This window comes from Phoenix dactylifera, unplaced genomic scaffold (assembly GCF_009389715.1).
Source record: "Phoenix dactylifera cultivar Barhee BC4 unplaced genomic scaffold, palm_55x_up_171113_PBpolish2nd_filt_p 001742F, whole genome shotgun sequence".
In the NCBI taxonomy this organism is placed as follows: Eukaryota; Viridiplantae; Streptophyta; class Magnoliopsida; order Arecales; family Arecaceae; genus Phoenix; species Phoenix dactylifera.
This window is the reverse complement of record NW_024069041.1, coordinates 25,043-44,854: the sequence shown is the minus strand read 5'-3', so window position 1 is coordinate 44,854 and position 19,812 is coordinate 25,043. Positions and strand designations below refer to the sequence as shown.

Sequence of the window (19,812 nt, the reverse complement as noted above, 5' to 3'; positions counted from 1 at the left end):
GTGTTTGCTTGTGACTATAATTCTATAACAACCCAACCTGTACTTAGAAAAAATACATATATGTGTATGTATGCAAAATTTGAAAATGAATCGTTCTACAAAAGCGTTAGACCATTAGGTATTATTTAGTGTCACCAAGGTTCTTAATCTCAAAACTAGATCCCGTACAAGTATCATACTGATACAGTGTCCATACGCCCAGTAGATGGGTCAGTTCAGCATATTGAGACTCCGTACGGCCCTCGTACTGAGTCTTGGTTCGGAATCGATATGGCGAACCTTGAGTGTTGCATTAGATGAGATGCTTAAGAGACTAAGATAAATGACTTTCTTACTAAATTTTTGACTTATATCAATGTTTTCCTAGAATAAAACTTATGAGCCTTTAAGATTAGAGAAATTCCTTACATTTAAAATTCATTGTATTGATGCAACAGGAAAAATCTGGAATTGGTACTAAAGGTGGAAAATCAATTTTTTATTATTATGAAATTTGTTTTTTTTCTTTTCATTTTCGTTGAACTCAAATGCAGTAATCCCTTATTTACATGTAATGTTGGAGATAAATGAAAGATGATATTCATGTAAAAAAAATTGTCTTTAGTAATTTGTTAGTCTAATAATCTAACCAAATAACTAACCTACCCAAATCAACCATGATAGCTTAGCCCCACCACCAGCCTAACCTAGTTAACTGGCCTACTAAGCCTATAAATAGGATCCATTGAGGGTAAGGCCAAGAAGGGAAACAAAAGGAAGGTGTAGGCCTTTTAGTGTGAGAGAGAGGGGAGGAAATAAAAGTTCGTGCAAGTTTTTTGTGGAGTCTAATTGCAAAAACTGTGAGTATCTCTTACCATGTGCCTTGTATTCAAGGTTCGTTTGTGTTTTTTAATCTCATAAACACTTTCAACCTTTTATATTATTTGAATATTCTAATCCTTACAGTCCTTTTTAAAATTCAAGATCTTGTAAGGAATTTTTCTATGCTTTTTGAGTTTAAGGTACATTTACCTACTGTGTTTTTTTGAACTTGTTATTGTTCTGAAATTCTAAAACCAAGGTTCCCAAATTGCCAAGTTTCTTTTGTGCTTTTAAACTTTGTGAACAATTTCAAGTTCAAGCCTATCTGCTGGTTTGGAGTTTCAAACTTTATGGTCATTTCTAAAGTTAAGGGTTTATTTTGAAATTATAAACAACAATAGGCTTCAATTGAGTTGTTTGTTGTTTTCAAAACTTTGATTAGTTGCAATAATTTTTGAATCATTCCTTATTCGTAATCTAGTACTATGTCAATAGAATTTATGTTTGCATTTTATGTGGAAATTATGAAACCATATGAGTTTTCAAACTGATATTCTTAAAGTCTTATTTATGTGACTTCTACCTTAAAATTCTATTCTTATGAGAACCTCTTCTGCACCTATTTTTTTCATGTATCCTTCTAAATTTAAAAATTAGAACATAAGATTTAAAAGATACATGGGGACGGTGGACCCCTAGCTAGATGGTATATAAGTAGTCCCATAGGAACTGTTAGAGAAGAGATATGTATACATTTAGCCAAGTCATATAGGTGGACCTAAAGGTTATAAGTGGCTTCGCATGCATTAGCGACAAGGACCATGAGTGGCCTCATCTGAGTAAAGTGGGCTAGAGGATCCTCAATTGCATCAATAGTGCGGATATAGTGACCTACAAAGTGTAAGTGAACCTTTATAAAAAAATGTGAAATTATGTGAAACATCAAAGTTTTTTTGAAATTTAAAATAATGTTTTCACCATTTTGAAGTATCTCATACCTTCTTAAATAATTGTGACTTCGGTTTTTCATTATAAATTGTTTTGATGAACGAGGTCCACCGTGCCGATCATACTGATGTACCAGTAGACACTAGTACCGGTACGGTACCGAACCGAACTGGTACCGTACTGGGCCAACGAAGCAGTAAAGTCTGAAAGCAGAAAAAAACAACGCGCGGACGCGCGCGCATCCACGTTAAATGCCACGGAGTGGCATTAAATACCACTATATGGCATTAAATGGCCCGCGCAGGCTGCCCCGCATGGGCGCGCGGCCCCGCGCAAGTGTGATTCCCTGCGCGGGGAACAGGCCGCAGGCGCGGTTTCCTGTGCTGGGAATCGCGCACGGGCCCGAGCTGGGCGCATGATTCTCCGCTCGCGCCCGTGCGAGGGCAGTTCCCAGAGGGAGGAGGGCTTCCGGCCCTCGTGCCGGCAAGGGACGACCATGCGAGCGTCGTCCCAGAGGGAGGGCTTCGGGCCCTTGTGCCGGCAAGGGATGACCGTGCGAGCGCCGTCCCAGAGGGAGGAGGAGGGCTTCGGGCCCTCTTGCCGCTACGGTCACCGCACCACCTCTGCCTCCCCTCCACCAAAGAGGAAGAAGATGAGCCCGGTACCGGCCCGGTTTGCACCGGTACCGTGCTTGTACCGGTGCGAACTGGTCGAAGAAGATGAGCCCGGTACCGGGCTTGTACCCGTGCAAACCGGACCAATTTGCACAAGTACGAAAGTGGAACTATTTTTTAAGGCTGTACTGGACCGGTCAGGGGCGGTTCAGCAGACCTTGGATGAACCTTTAGCTAAAATTTTTCCGTGACTATTTGATTTGTGTTTTATGATTCCAAGTCATTTGATTTCTAGTAGAACTTAAATTCTTTGACCACGGTAGAGGTTTAATTGATGAATTGTTTATCATTTTATCTATTATATGTCTTCTTAGAGTGATTACCGAGGGTTATAGAGCACATTTTTAAAATTGGACTTGCTGTTGCTTTTAGGATACCAAGTGATTATTGAAGCAACACCAAGAAGGCAAGAATATTGTAATTGTGTTTGGTTGCATGCATCTTTGAAGGTATATTATTATGTAGAGTAGGCTCTGTTCAAAGTTTTGCAAATGGACTTTACTAAGATTTATGGTTCACAATGTACTTCTATTTATGTTCTACTCGATCGCAAGGTTTGTCTAAGAATGATAAATATTGGTGTGACTTTGTGCCCATATTTGATCAATTATCATAGTCATACTTTCAGATTCAGGTGAGTTCAAGTCTTGGTTCTTCACAGATTATGATCTCTAAGGGTTCATTTGTTGCTAAGTTTTTGCACTTACAGCACTTCTCTATTGTCAAATCCACCCTTTGCATGAGATCAATGAGCATGAAATGACAATTAATCATATGAAAATTTTGCAAGGAATATGTGGTAGTGGCAGCAAAAAACTTTCAGCAGTAAACTATTATGTCCAAGTAAAACTCTATTTTTTTTTTGTGAAATAGTTGTATATAGCAAAGTTCAGATCACGGAATGCTATACCTCCCCTGTTTCAAAACAGGGGCTTTGCCCTCATTTTTGTGTGGCCGGAGGAGGGGGACCTCGAAAGCCCTCTCCCCCCTCCCTCTCTCTCTCCCTCCCTCCCTCTACCTCTCTCTCTCTATCTTTTCAACGCAACAGGGGCACCGTGCTTGTTTTCATGCAGCCGGAGGAGACAGAGCTCGAACGCCCTCTCTCTCCTACTCTCTCAACCTCTCTCTCTCTCCCCCCTCCCTCTCCCTCATTTCCGCTCTCTCCCTTCCTCCCTCTCTCTTTTTCTATCTTTCCTTCTCCCTCTCCACCTCCCTCACCAACTCTAGCTATATTGGTATGGGCCTAGAATAGAACGACACGGTACCATACCATACCATACCGCCAAGCAATCAATACGGGTCCTAGTACCAGCATAGCATACCTTGGTTCAGATATTCAAAGAGTTAAATTTTCCAACTAATGTAAGTTTAGGTTGAGAGGATACTGCCTTGAACTTTGCAATACAGGCTCCACTAGATTAAATAGACCCAACATCAGCATGACAAACTGTCTGAATATTTTTATTTCTTGATCATAGCCAAATTATGTATAATTTATTCAAAAACTTACCAGGTGCAAGGGATCTGTCAGTGGTCTACAATCAAATACATGCATATCTGCAAAAAGGAGAGTAAAACACAAATGAAAATTTACTACCAGCATAACAAGGATGAAGTTTAATGATATAAAATATAATAGATATCTAAATCTAGTAGCATCATACTCCACTTTGGTGCAAAACTTAGCCAACAAACGAAAACAGAAGAATTTTTATCTTCACCTTTGTGAAACACTAATAAGCAAAAATTACTTATAATTTTCCTTCAACATCATAAAATGTTTTTAGATCAACCAACAGCAATAAGAATGTCTTTCAAAATTTTCTTCTAAATCATAAAAAAGATTGTTCAAATGGAAAGCCATTATTTCAGAATCATCAAATGATCACCTTTTATAGATGTTCTTACAGATGGATCAACATGTAGTCCTAGTAAAGCAGTAAATACCTTTCCTATTGGACGACAATATATAATCTAACAATTCCTAAATTCACAAAGAGGCTAGATAAAGAACGACACTGATGCAATGAGGGTGTAAAATGGATTATAAGAGTGAGATTAGTGAAAAATAGCCAATTAGGTTATTAGTGAAAAGGCTAAAGAGATAAGTAGACTACCTATGAAGCAAAGGAAAGCCTTTAGTTTAGAAAATGCGACAAAAATTAAGCGTATAAAGTATAAACTATAAAACATTGCCAAGGTGTTGAGCAACAAGAATGAAGCACAAATGAATATTAGATTGCTATATCAAGTCAAAGAACCCAAAAAATAGATCAGACACAAAAAGTTGCTAGGATGGCAAAGCCTAGAACAAACCAAGAATATTAACCACACAAGATGTTAGAAGGGGTCCATACAATTCCTATGGTTAGAACAAGCAAAATCAATGGCAATAAAAAAATAGAACACAATAAAATATGAAAATGAACTAAAGTTCCTATCATAATCTACAAAGATAGAGCTCATGAACGGGACTGAATGAACAAGCAAAGGACACTATCGACTTAAAAAATGATTTACGACCCCAAAATGTGATATAACGAAGATTTGGTGGCCTATAAATGAGCATTAAATTTTGATCTTTCTATTTAAACCAGGGGAAAAGTAGATTGAATCTACACTCAGAGGTCCACATGGATTGAAAAAATTCAAGCAGCACCTAAAAAAAATGAAAAGATGTATGATAATCTTAAGGCGCCATGGAGCAAAAATTAAAGCTCCAAAATGGTCTAAAATGAATTACGCAACAGATCATGGAGAAGACATTAGGGCAATGGGTGAAGCAAGAGATCAATGGACAAGTAGAATTGTTAGTTCCAAGTTCCTCATGCTGGTTTAAATTTCGAGAATTGTTAGTTCCAAGTTCCAAGTAGAATTATGCCCTAGTGTTCTACTTTAAATTTGGAGACTTTTCCTCATGCTAGCAGTGATGCTCATTTTCAATAATAACCATGAGCAGGAGGCTGAAAACAGAAGGTAACTCATGAAGCTTCAAAATGATGCGTTAATAGGCAACCTGTAAACCACTCTCCCAAAGTATACCTTTGAAGATTTCAAAGGTCTCTTTAGGGTGAACCGGTGAACCCAGTCTTTGCTACCATGCTCTTTTAGGAAGAATTGCTTAAGAAGTAACTTATCTCTAAAGCACAGATGCAAACATAATGAAACAAAGGACCTCAACACTAAGTGAAAAGTAACATGAATTCACATGCATAACTACCATGTATTGAACATGATAGATAACAAATTCACAAGCACTAATAAAGATGAATGAATACATCCATTCATATATATCTCCATTCATACATATGTATATGAAACCCATGTACACGTATATAATTTATTTAAATGTACTGTATTTAGCAGATTAATCATGTAATGATTGAAATGTATATAAAAAGTATATAGGCAATTACATGCCTCCAAAATTTATTTTCTTAACAGTGTGAATATGGGTGCCATGATGAATTTCATAATACTAACCAAAATATAGAAACACATCCTGCTAGTAGTCATGAGGATCCAAAATTCTTCAATCAAATATATCAGCAAAGGACAGTGAAGGGAATGCTTGAAATCCTGCGTAGACTCCCTTGTGGGAAAGAATCTTGCTATCCTTGTAGCGCAAGGATTTATGCCTAAAGAGGATGATATCAATGATATGCTCATCCTGCATAGACTCCCTTGCAAGGTGCGCCAAACTGGTACTGGGGCCCATGCTAGTCAGCTACCGATTCGGTATGGGTTCAAGACTTTTAAAGAGGTGGGGGAACCGAATGGGTTCAAACCGGTGTGAACCAAGTGGTTCTCACCAATTCCGCTCCGAACTGCCCCGATTCCCAATTGGTTCGATTCAATATGGGGTGAACCAGACGGTTTAGCTCGGATAGGCATACCTTGCTCCCTTATGTGAAAAATCTTGCTATCCTTGTAGTGCAAGAATTTATGCCTAAAGAGGATGATATCAATTTTAAGCAAAAAAAAAAAAAGAGGATGATATCAATGACTTGTACATCCTGCGTAGACTTCCTTGTGGAAAAGAATCTTGCTATCCTTGGGATGTAGGAATTTATGCCTAACGAGAATGATATCAATGATTTGACCTAATATTTTAGTAATTCATTGTCAAAAACTTTAATAATTATGTCATTATGAACAGTCTCAACATGTGCCAAGAAAATATATATTTTCATGTTCTAGTAAGCTTGACGATTTGAGAAAGTTCTAACATAAGAGACAAAAAACAGAGAGACAATGCAGTTAACTTCTTAAGTGGGGTTTTCAACAAAATCTTTTAATATTATGCATCTCTACAAGATTCATAACAAATGAAGATGTAGTTGAGACGGTGAGGGTGAATGGAAAATATTGTTGTGACCCAAAACCAAATGTCATATTAGCTTGAATGGCATATTGCATCATATCCATCATGCATACACTAGACTAGTGAAAAAATAGCCCCACTTACCAGCCCAACTTGATTTTAGGCCTGCTTGAACCTAGGTTTTCAGCCCAATAGCTGAGCTAGGCCTTAATTTTTAGGCCTACATTGAAATGGGACCAGGTTAGGGTTCATCATTTTTTAGCCAAGTCAGACCCAATCAAGTACATTACATTTTTTCATATACTTTATTATATAATAACTTATATTTTTTTATACAAGTTATATTGTATATTTTATTTTAAAATTTTGAAATAAAAATAGAAAAGAGGGAAAAGGATTAGAAATTAAGAAAAACTTTAAACGTAAGTTCTCATCCCTATCCTCTACTCTACCTGCCAACCCCCACACCCCAACTCTCAAACTGCATTCATCCCCGAGTACCATCTCCTCCCTCTGCCTCCATCCTCCCCCACATACCTATGCAACCTCCCTCCACTTGCAACTGCTACCGACCAAGGCTCGCCACAAGAACCTCCTATTCTCCATCTTGCCCACCTCCTTATCATCCTCCCTACCTACCTCTCTCCCCGCTCCAAGTAGCCACCTCCTCTCTCTCCACCCCCAGTCAGCCATCACCACCTCGTTTTCTCTACCCCCCCCCCCCGGTTGGTTGTCACTATCTTCTCTCTCCCCCTGCTCAAGTGTGGTCACTCCTCATGTCCATGTACCTCATGAGAATCACGCCATTAATGTCATCTTGGAAGGTCAATAATGTGTGGTTTTGCACACCAGCATGTTGATAAACACCATTTTGTCATGGATGAACTGGCTGACCACCGCCACATTCCAGATCCACTCAAGCTACTCCATCCGCTACGGAAACCCAAGGGTGGCCACTTGAGCATGGGGCTTTGTACTAGCTGCCACACTTTCTCATTAGTTACCAACTCTAAGAGCCACCAGTCTTCAGTGATATCATCAACGTGGCCCAACTTGATATATAAAGACATGTCCACATGCCAATTTAAGATCCATTGTAGGTGTCGAAGTCATCCATTTCTTACCAATGATAAGGAAAAAGAAAGTAAGTTTTCCTTCCCATTATAGACTAGAACAAAACACAAAATTTGAAAAATGAGATGAATGATTTCACCCATTTCATTCACTAGTGAAATGAGTCATGGAGACCCTCCACCACTATTTTGCTCCAAAAAGAATGAACAAAAGGGGGGAAAAGGAGCTATACCTGCTAGACAGAGGCTAATGGTGCTATTGCTAGAGCCAAGTGACCTTGCTAGGTCATGCCAGAGAAAATAGGGAAGAGAAAGAGAGGAGCTTTAATGGGCTAAGGGTTGAGTGCAAGGTTCCCTAAACCAGAGTCAAGTATCATATTGGTCAGGAACCGGGTTGGTATGGTAGCATACTATACTATATGGACACACGATATGTAGAAGCATATTGGGTATGGTACCAGTTCAGGGTTTTAAACCCTTTTTTTGTTTTCTTAATTTTTAGCTTTTCAAGATGTTTTAAGGTCTGAAAACTTCAAATTAGAGTTTTATTTATTATATGTTTTAAAAATTGTTATTCCATAGTGATTCCAACATATCATACACTATGTGCTTTGTGCAAATTAATAAATTAAAATAGATAATTTAATAAACTATAGCTTGAAAAGTCTTAAAGACAACAAATAACTATAAATTACATCATACATACATCTGGTCCCTTGTGAAGACATTGGGATCTTGTTCATAATCTAATTCTGACACAATTTAAAATATAAATCACTTAAAAAATTAATAATGTATATTTTAATGCAAAAATAGTCTAGTTACTCCAGAAGATATGTCCAAATTATCCCTACATAATACTAACCATTCATCATTTTTCTAATTTATAAATACTTTTATTAATTTTATGATAAAATATATTTAGTTAAAAACTCAAAAATATTTTTAGTTCGGACTAATGTAGCACCTACCAAGGGTATGATCATGGTATGCTAAACCGGCCCGTACCGGCCGGTTCTGCACGTACCGTACCGGTACCGGGGCCAACCGGTACGGTTGAGCCGTGAAAAACGGTTCCGGCCTCCATGGGGCTGGAACCAACCGATTTCCGCTGCGTACCGGTCCGGTTCGCACCAGTTCGCGCGGGGAAGCGCGCTCGCACGCACGGGAAAGAAGAGGAAAGAAGAGGAAGAAGAAGAGAAAGAAGAAGAGAAAGAGGAGAAGAAGAAGAAGACGTACCGGTATCGGGCCTCGTGCAGGAAAACGCCCTTCCTTGCTCATGGGAGAAAGGAGAAAGAAGGAGAAGAGAGGAGGAGAGAGGAGAAGAAAGGAGAAGGAGAAGATTCGGGAAGAAGGAAGAAAAGAAGGACAAGAAAAAGAGAAGAAGAAAAAAAAAAGGAATGCAGCCGCGAGCATCCCACGCGGGGAAACGCGTCTCGTGCGCGCAGCTTCACCCGTGGAAGCGCGGGAAAACGGGTAAAAACACAGCCCGCGCACGCTGGAAACCGCGCGGGTACGCTCCCGCGGTGGACCGGGTCGGTACCGGTTCGGTACGGCCCGAACCGGTACCAACTCGGTCCAGGTCGCCACCGGTACGCCGACCGGTACCAGTTCGGCGTACCCTGGATATGATATAGATCTTTTGCAGCCCTTAACTATGCTTTAATGGCCAATGATTTTTGAAATTTGTTTAAACTTGGATTTAGGTTCAGTTAGCTATACATGGCCAAATTTAAACAAATTATTGCCAAAAAAAACAGTAGGTAGCACACGCTCCAAACATGCTACAATCTTTTTAGAATTATGAATATTATTTCTTTAATTATTTTACCCAAAAAATTATTTTTACTATAAAAAATTAAATAACCAACCAAAAATCACAAAATTGGCATTAATGTGTAGAGTGTAGACCATACTTGGATCTACAACATATTATGAAATCATACCAAAACACAAAATTTGGCATGATTTCTTCTTATTTTTTCAATTTTCGGCCTATTTAGATATTGAAAAAAAGAAAGAAAGGAGAAAAGGTTCCACCTTGCTAAGACAAAGATCCGAACTGCTATCGGCTACAAAAGCCCTCTCCCTCAAAATTCTCCTTACTTTCAAGCCATCCCACACCCTTATTGGGTTCAAACTAGAGAAGAAAGGGCCTTTCCGACCAAAGTTTATTGTCTCGGTATCGGACCCATATCGGTACCATGCTGGTACAATATTGGTACACCCAAGGTTCGCAGAACCGATTGTACCGGCGTACCGGTGAGCACCGGCACCGGTACGGTTCCGGTTCGGTACCGGCTTGGAACCCGTACCGAACCGGAGCCGCGCGCGCGGACGCGCGCGAGGAAATTAAAAAAAAAAACAACAAAACGCGTCCACGCGCGTCTGGGACGCGCGCGGACGCTTCAAATGCCACTCTGTGGCATTCAGCCCCGCGCGGGGAACCGCGCTCGGGCGCGATTCCCTGCTGGGAATCGTGCGCGGGCGCGCGCTCCGCTCGCGCGCGTTTCCCAATTAAAAAAAAAACGTCCGCGCGCGGACGCGTCAAATGCCACAGAGTGGCATTTAATGCCCCCACGCGGGTTGCCAGCCCGTGTGGGCACGGTGCCCCGCAGGGAATCGCGCGCGGGCGCGATTCCTACGCGGGGAATCGCGCGCGGGCGTGCGTTCTCCGCTCGCGCGTCCGCGCGCGTTTTTCAAAAAAAAAACAAATGCCACAAAGTGGCTTTAAATGCCACTCTGTGGCATTAAGAGGCTCACGCGGGCTCCAGCCGCGTGGGCGCTCTTCCCCGCGCGGGGGGCGCTCTTCCCCGCGCACCCCCGCGCGGGGAAAGTGTGGCTTGGACCGGTGCGAACCGGGCCAGTTCGCACCGGTACCGGCTTGTACCGGGCCGGTTCGCTCCGGTACCGGCTTGTACCGGCGCGAACCGGGCCGGTTCGCACCGGTCCAGGTACAGAACCAATCGATTCCGACCCAGTTTGGGTCGGAACCGTTTTATACCCCTGTACCGGACCGGTGCCAGTCGGCACCGGTCCGGTACGGGCTGAACCGACCGGTACAGGTCGGTTCAGCAGACCTTGGGTACACCTGTATGAAAGTCGATTCAATATACCGAGACTCGATATGTCCCTCGTACCGAGTCTCAGTTTGGTGTCCGTACAGCATAGTATGCCCGGTACGGAATGGTACGCACCGGTACAACGAAATTTGTTCCCAACCCTTTCTCCTCTCTTTTACCCACTCTAGCACAAAATAGGCAGGTGCCTATCAAAATCGAGCAGATCCAAGCAATTCTGCTCGATGCAAACTGGGTCTAGACATTTCCCCAACCGAAAGGCGAAACAATACTAGTTCCACCTTGGTTTAGTTTGGTACACCCCAAACCAGGTTATTCAGGATGGTTCCAAAAACCTTGGTTAAGTGTGATGACTATAGCAAGAGAGAATGGTCACGACAATATGCCCCCATATAGACACATGGTATAGGTGCTAAGTTAGCATAGCAACCATATATGCATCTGTATCGGAGCATACCAAGCCCCAGTAACATATCAAGGCAGTAAAATAACTTCCCATATGGCTCGACATATTGGGTACTTGGAACCTTGAATGAAACATCTCTCAGCAATATTAGATGTTTAAGGTAACCTAATATAAAAGAAAAACTGAAAACACCAATATGGTCATCCTCATGTGTGCCAATTTATACTGATGTTCTAGTATCGTGCCTGCACACCTACACATAGAGAGTATAATACCTTTTAACTTCAAGTTACCCTAACCAAAGCTGTAATTTAAATCCCTGACTCGATGATCTAAAACCCATTCAAGTTGAACAGGTCAACTTGATTGATTCATCACCTGTTAAAAAATTGAACCATTCCAGATAGTTCAATGAGACCAAAAGAAATTAAAAAAATACAAACTAAACCTGGATCCCATGTGATTTCCTACTAAGATCTAACAAAACATCCAAACTTCTTGGTGATGCCCCCTCCAAGTAAATTCTCTTAATGCCCTCTCACATATCAAAGATATATCCCGTGCCAAAACCTTTGATACTGAAGTGAGTCCAATTACTGTATTACATCATTCTTCTCCATCTTCTTCTTCTTCTTCCTCTTTTTCTTCTTCTTCTTCCCCTTTTTCTTCTTCTTCTTGCTTCAAAGAGGGAAAGGGAACTACCAAATAGGTTGAACTTTGAGGTTCTCAGTCCTAAATCTAGATGAGAATGAGAGGTTTTGAGGGTAGGCTTTGGTCAAACCGTCAAACCATGATTGATCTATGGTCAAACTAGTAAACCATGATCTAGCTGCCAGAATGGGTTTAGGTTGGTCAATGATTTCAGAACACTTCCCTAATCTAGCAAAAGACACGCCTGAGCCCTTATTAGGATTTAAAGTAATTTTAAACCTGAAAACTAACACAACTTACATTCCCATCAGCAACTTTGAACAAAGTATTTAGGTCCAAAATTTCTTAATCACTCAAACCAATAAAAAGGAGAAATTATGGGACTCAGACCTATTTACTTTTTTGAAACATAAATGGACATGTAGACCAGTTGTTCCCCTGGAAAGATGGGCAATATTGCATTTGACCTAAACTTACACTGCTTAATTGTTAAGATTGGCATTAACTTGAAGTCCATTAGTTTGAGTTTCATAAAAAGTAAACTTAACAAAGTTGAAGTGTTCTCTCTTAAAATATTCTTCCTAGCTAATGTTTCCCAAGATATGTCTCATCATCCCTTGATTGTGAAACATTCTCCCTTTAACCTTTTTTATAATTTTTCTTTGGAATTCCTAAAGCAGTAGTGGAATTAGTTAGATAGACTCCCACTTTCCCATTAAAACTCCTAGTTTGGCCTACTTCTAAATGCTGCTCTCTAATCAAACTCCCCTTTCCCACTAAAAATTTCCTACTCATTGCCAACTCAAGGATCAATCAATCCAAACCCTTAAAGTCTCCAATTAACCATCGAATCTCTTCCAAAATTAACTCCTTACCCACTGTTTGACTATCTGAATTTCTCTCCTCATTGTCCATGCACGCACCTCTTTTCCTCCTAAGAGCCTCCAACACATGTACTGACTCATATTCTTTATAAAAGGTTCCTTATCTTCTTTCCCTCCTAGGGAGTGCATTATCTAAGAAAAAGGGAGTGTGCTTGTAATTTTTGGATCTCAAGCATTCTTGCAATTCCAACTGTATTGAAGATATTGCTTCTACTTCACACCCTCTTATTGTTTGAATCAAGGAATGTTGTACCAGTCAGTACAGGTGTGCACCAACCATACCGATACCGAACCAGTACTTGGTAAAAGAGAAGTACCAAGTGTTGGTATGCCCAACCAGTCCCTGTACCAGATATACCAACGCAATAATAAATTGGTACCAGTACAGGCCCGATATCGAAACGACGTACCTTGGTTTCAATGGTAAAAATTCTTTTTAATAGATCCAAAAGAAAAAGTTAATTGATTCCTTCTCCATGCGTGAATTAATACACAATAATAATAATTTAAATAATTTACTAAATAATAACAAAACATATTTAACTACTATTGGAAATTTTGAAAAAAAGAAAACATGAACATTTAAAAATAATGTAATCTAGATAAATAATAACTTCAAAAAAAATAAGTTTATACAATGTCAAGAATTTTTAGAATAATTTATATTAATTCAATTGTTGTTTCTATTAATATATTTTGGGACACATGCCAATATATGCCCATGCATAGAGGAAAATCACTTGCAAGCATGGTACGTCACACCAGTGCATAACGGGTGTACTATACTATATTGATATTGAATTAGTACACAGTACAGGAGGAGGGGGTACCAAGTATCAATAGCCGAATTGACTACCATACCACATGTACCGACCAACAGTATGTCAATATGAGGTCTGGAACCTTTCTTGCAAGCAACATCCGTCGAACCAGTATTACGATCCGTGCCGGTCGGCTACTAGTTCGGTACGGGGTGAATCAAGCAATTCATCTTGGTTCAATAGATCATAATTCAAGCTTTTTAAAGAGGTGAGGAGCCCAAACTGGTTCCAAGCAGTGCAAACCGAGTGGTTCGAACTCGTGCAAACTGAGCGGTTTGCATCGGTTCTGCTCCGAATCGCCTAGTTCAGAGTGATTCAAGACTGTTCGGAGGAGATTTCAAAATTTAGAGCCAGACCAATCCGATTCCTCACCGGTTCGGTATGGGATGAACTAGGCGGTTCGGCCTGGTTCGGCATACATTGCTTGCATGTATGATAAATTGAAAATTTTCCTTTCGTGTTTTGCCGAACAATTCAAAATATGTCTACAATTATATTCGACTATAGGGCACCATGTTTTAGTGTGACCTCCACATTTTTGGCCACTCCTTGAATAAAACCCTGGTTCCACCATTCTTGCAGAGTATTTATAGAGAAAGTTTGAAAAGTGAAACACTTTTAAATGTTTTCTTTTGTTTATACTCAAGAATATGGTTCCATGATCTTGTTTCCTGTTTATGCAACACCAGCTTTCAATGTTATCAAAGTACTTTCTTGAATCAGCAGGAGTTTTGTTAATTATTAGTTCACAGCACACATGCTGCATCTCAACTTGTAAACATTGATATGCAAATTATAACTTGATCAGATAGTTTAATTACATTGTTCAATCTACTATCTGAATATAGCGGACACAGTGAGTCAGTGACCTGATATTACAGATGAAAATGGTGGTTTATGCAACAGGCAGTACAAGCTACTTCTATTCTTATTAAAACTATGGCTTTGAACACCGAAGACAGTGGCAGTGAGCAAAACTGTATTACAAACAATGTGTGTGAAATTTCACAACATGGTTGCATGAAGGAAGCAGGAGGCAAACAAGGGTCATAAATCAAACAACTAAGAAAAAAATCTCTGTTAAACGATTAATTGATAAAACTGCAACCAAAATTGTGAAGTTTACCTTCTTCTTCAAGTAAATTTGCCTCATCTGCATCATAAAACTCCTTACGTATGGTCCGAGAAGCAATCTTCTCGTAGGTGTCCTCTTCTGCCAGAAAACAAACACAATGCAAATGCTGTCAGATAAAACAGCCAGAACACAAATCTCCACCTCACTTGGTACGTATACTGATGGAAGTCTTTATTTCCATAAAAATGATACACAGAAAGTTTTAACACAACACAGGACCAAGGTTTGATTAACCCAATATGAGTTTGTTCCACGGCCATGAGGAAGCAAAGAACGAAAAAAATGGAACTATGTAACAAAAGATGGTTGTGGTTATGGTTATAGTTACAACAGAAGTGTGACGAAGAAATATATCAAAGGAGGTACGCTATTTGTGAAAACTGATGAAAAAGTAAGTGAGAACTGATTGAGATACTGGCAGAGAGTGTGCAACAAGGATCTGAGGAGGACACACTAAGGAGAAATATTGGAGCATCTTTCAAGTGATATTAAAAAGGGAGGGAAGGCCTAAGCTTGCATGACTGCTGAAGAGGGATCCATAAACCTGACCCCAAATTATGGGGACAGGCAAGAATTATGGTTGTGGAAAATCAGTAATTTCATGGAAAAAGATATCTCCATTTCTGTTTTCACTTTTCAGGCTGGTCAGCATTCTTGATCACGAATTGCCTTTCCAAATCTTTTCAGTTTCCTTTTTCATTCTTTCAAATACTGGATAATGAAAACTAATGTGACATTCTCAGTTAAACTAAGCATCATGTTTTCCCAGTAATACTACTCAATTACTTTTGCCTGGATAAGATTTATTTTTTTCTTTTCCTTTCGTTCATTGTAAAAAAATGCAAAGACTTCCCTTATCAATAGTGAGAATCCTGTTTCAATCTCATGAAGCAGGATTGGAAGCTTAACCTTAAAGATGCAGGTGTTCCCCTAGTATCATGGCCCCAAGAAACATGTTTGCAAGTGGTAAAGTCTAAAAGAGAAGCAATTGGCTCCTTTTTTTATTTCCCAAGCTTTTTATTGAAAAATGAACACAGCATAAACCTCTTGCTGCTGTCCTATTTCAAAGGAACTTAAATGATTTTGGTCAAACATTAGCATTTATGTAAATTCTGATAATTTATTCAGGCTTTGTGAATTAGGGATGAAAGAAGATCAAATTGGATACTGTACCTCATGATTTTTTTTTCTAAATAGTTGGAAAGAATTTGATATGCAGATTCTTAAAGGATCATGCAGAAATGGGACAAATTTGTGAAGGACATGAAATAAGGCATGAAGTGGATGAAAGAGTGACATTTAGCTGTTTGAATTTTCGATTCATAGGCGCAACAAAGAATACTGAAATTTTCTTGTGGCTGCCATTTTTTGATCTTTTTCTCTATTCCTCACCCTAATATGGATGTGCATTAAGTCAAGTTATTGTACAAGCCTTTAAATAGGACAGAAGTGCCCCTTTGTCAAAATAATAATAATAGTAATAATAATGTCGCATTTGATTGCATAGTACTATAGTAGTTCTATGTTTTCTTACTATTTGGCAGCTTAATTAATTCCAATTGGGATTTCAACCAAGCTAGATCCCATAATGGCTCAAATAAGCTAATCAAGCAAGGGTTCTAACCTCTAGGCATGCTTCCAATTATTCTTAAGATTCTGGACTAAGGGACATGGGAATAACCCAAGAAAAAAAAAACTCGCCCCATAAACATTAGAAATACCTGTTGTAATTTCCGGACAACTTCCAACAGTGAGAAGCCTCATGATGGCAGCCATTCTCCCACAACCAGTCTTGCATACCATTGGGACAAGCAACCTGGATAAGAGACCAACAAATTACATAACATTCCAGGCAGAGCAATTTAATATGTACCCCTAAGATGAAATACCCCGCAATATCTGCTACAAAATTATTAATGTACAACTACATGTTCAGGTAGAAAGAATTATTGTTGTGCATAAATCCCTGTACATCAGTTGCCATTAACAAAAAATTATACTTTAGGTAAATGAGAAGGCTCATGTATCAGCTTTATTTTGTTATTTGTACTAAGTCTGAAAAGTAACTTATACTTTTAAGTCAAACTAATAGATCTTGACATCCTGAAAAGATTTTGATGGTAGGATTTTTAAGTATAAAATATTGTGTTGTACTAAACCTGTATAATCCAATAATAGAACATTTGCTGAACGATGCATGTAGGCATATTATCGTGACTCTTCAACATTTAAATGAATGATTAATTTTAAAAAATCATAAAAATTTTGGTAGCATAAAAATTGTCAGACTCCATAATCGCTGCATGAGATCTGTCTTTTAGAAGTTTTGACAATTTAAGAAAGGAAAAGAACCTTTACTACCCCTTTCATCTTCTTTTAATTCTAAGTATTCCTTATTTTTTTCTGAATTTAGTAGATTTTTTAGTTGTGGTGCGCAAGGCTCTAAATCACAGTCCCAAACCCAGTATCAACTAGGGACCAGGTTGGGATAGGTTGGTGTTCCGATAATTCACTGGAACATCAAATTTTCCTTCTGTTGTTTCTTGTTTTTAATGATCGTTTAGAGGGGGGTTTGGATTTTTTTCATAATTTAGGATTAGGTAAGTTTTCTGTTGCTTTCATTGATTGGATTTATGGTGACTAGCACCAATTTGCTGTTGGGTTTATGCTGCCTGTGATCTAAGATCTCTCTGCCCCCCCCCCCCCCTCTTCCTTTATTTCTCCCTTCTCCTGTTATATTGTCTCTTTTATTGAGACGATATACTGGTAGAAGGCCCCTCCTCAATTCTTCGGCACAGGGTTTTTTCTAAATGTGTATATATATATAAGCAAATAAGGAAAAGAAAAAGGCTTTTTTCACACATCCCAATCAGTACTGATGGAACACACACATGTGTTAGTGGAAAATCCAACAGCCACTATAAAAAGCCAAAATTTAGATTGAGCGATGTACATAAATTTGAATATCCCACTCTTTTTTCTTTCTCCTTTTTTCCTTCTCTTTCTAGCATCAGCATCCCTTTAAAATTTCTTGGGGCAGGTTGCGTTAGATTTGAATGTATTTCATTTAGATATGCACATTCCAATGAATAAAGATTGGATCAAGACCTTTTCCTGTATTTGGAATTAAAAGATAGAAAACAGTATCTTCTTTTGAGAGGAAAGTCAAAAGACAATATCAAAACATTCACCAAGGGAAGCAATCAACACAGTTGAGTGAAGAATGACATATGTGACTCCAATTAAATATGCTCCAATTTAGTGACATGAAAGTGACAAAAAGGATCAGTTGGAAGTCCAGTTAGCTGGTTCTAGTAATAAAGTCATACTATGAGTACTGATATGTGGCCTTCATAAGTTGCAAGAAGACCATGTGGGTGATTATTGTAAGACAAATCTTTGTGAAGGCCATTTATTAACATATTTAGCCACTTGGTTGCGGAACAGCATGAAACTGCATGTCAGCAGTAACATCATACTGCAGAATGCCGCTGAATAAGTGTGGAATGATGCCCACAAAATGATTTTTCTTTTAATTAGAATGCTACATGTGATTGTTATTGATTGAAGATATTTGATGCTGCATCAAGTTTATATTGCGTTCGGCAAGTAAAAGAGTGCAAACACAGGTATGTGGGAGTAAATAAACAAATTTTAGCTTTCATGACATGATTTTTTAATGAACAAGACAAAGAAAAAGGCTTCAAGTTGAATTTTTGATTCAAAAGAATTCTTTAGCTTGTTGTGGTTTATATTTATTTAATTAAACTAGCTTATGAGTAGTAAGGTTTGCAATTCTCATCTTAACCCACAAACCTGCAGAAACCCCCTCTTGGAAGAACAGGTCCGATTCACAGTTACTCTCATCTGACAAATTCAGGTCAACTCAAGCCCCACCCTTCATGGACAGGTTGGCTCATCAGTAGAGTTTCCAGATCTAGTCAAGTAGAGAGAGAAAGAGAGAGAGAGATGCCAAAGACAGAAGTGGATGCGGATGTGGGTACAAGGAAGCGGGACTCTCAAACAAATACAGAACAATGAAATGCCTCGGAAGTAGGTACTGTACAGGGATTAGATTACAGGGATGAGTTTCCGAAGGGTGATCACCACCCTAAGCAGAAATTTCCAGCTACTGAGAGAGAAAGAGAGCATCAGTCGTGCAGCATGTTGTCACTGCATTTGCAGCTTCCTCCTCCCTCCTCCTCTGCATCCCCCCCCCCCCCCCCCCCCCCCCCCCCCCTCTCCGATGAAGTCAACAAAATCCCATCAAAGACTCCAAATCTCTCCAACATATCAAATAGAGTAACAATTAGGTACAGCATAATCTAAACAAGCAAAACATACATCATTTTCCAGATCGTATAAAACATTTAAAAAAAAACAAAAACCTTCAAAGATCCATAAATTTCATAGACAGTACGTTCATATTTCGGGCCACAGATTTCTGTTTCTTGGTTTCCATGCTTCCTTACCAACTACATTATGGCCTAGGCTATCTCTCCTTCCAAATTCTCGAATTCTCCTTTCAAGATTCAAAAATACAACCAATTATCCAACCTTTCTCTCTCCCCCCATCTCCATCGGATTATTCTTATATCAAACGGCAACGACCAATCAAGATCTTGTTTTGCGCAACTCATCCATAATCGAAATCAAGAACCGAAAGCTCCCCTGGAAATTTAATACCAGAAATTGAACAGACCGCAAGAAAGGGACGTACCTTTCGCCTTCGATTAGGGTTTTTTCGATTATTTCCCCTCCGCTCCACTTTCCTTTATTTTTCCTCCTTCCACGTTCGACGGAAAGCGAGCAAGCACCCGGCTTTCTGAACCGCCGGTCCGTTCTTTCTTTGTTCGTCGCTCGCTCTCCACCTCGCGCGCCGCCCCGCTCGCTTTCTCGCTCGCGAGCTCGTGGAGGCGCCTCGCGGGGACGCTTTGGCTTTGGCTTTGGCTTTGGCCGCGTCCGACGAACTCGGTTTGCGCGTCTAAAGAAGGGGGAGAAGGGCGTTCGTTCCC

The 19,812-nt window shown here is 39.6% G+C and overlaps 1 protein-coding gene across 1 annotated transcript in view; it reads right to left on the bottom strand.

Moving 5' to 3' along the window:
* Positions 1 to 19,812, bottom strand: part of LOC120109035 — a 49,296-nt gene extending 29,484 nt beyond the window's left edge. Inside the window, exons 1-4 of the mRNA XM_039122768.1 lie at positions 19,518 to 19,812; positions 16,519 to 16,613; positions 14,789 to 14,875; positions 3,934 to 3,980 (exon numbers count right to left, since the gene is read on the bottom strand). Coding sequence (XP_038978696.1) covers positions 3,934 to 3,980; positions 14,789 to 14,875; positions 16,519 to 16,600 — 216 coding nt within the window. The 5' untranslated portion in view covers positions 16,601 to 16,613; positions 19,518 to 19,812. The remainder of the gene's footprint in view (positions 1 to 3,933; positions 3,981 to 14,788; positions 14,876 to 16,518; positions 16,614 to 19,517) is intronic.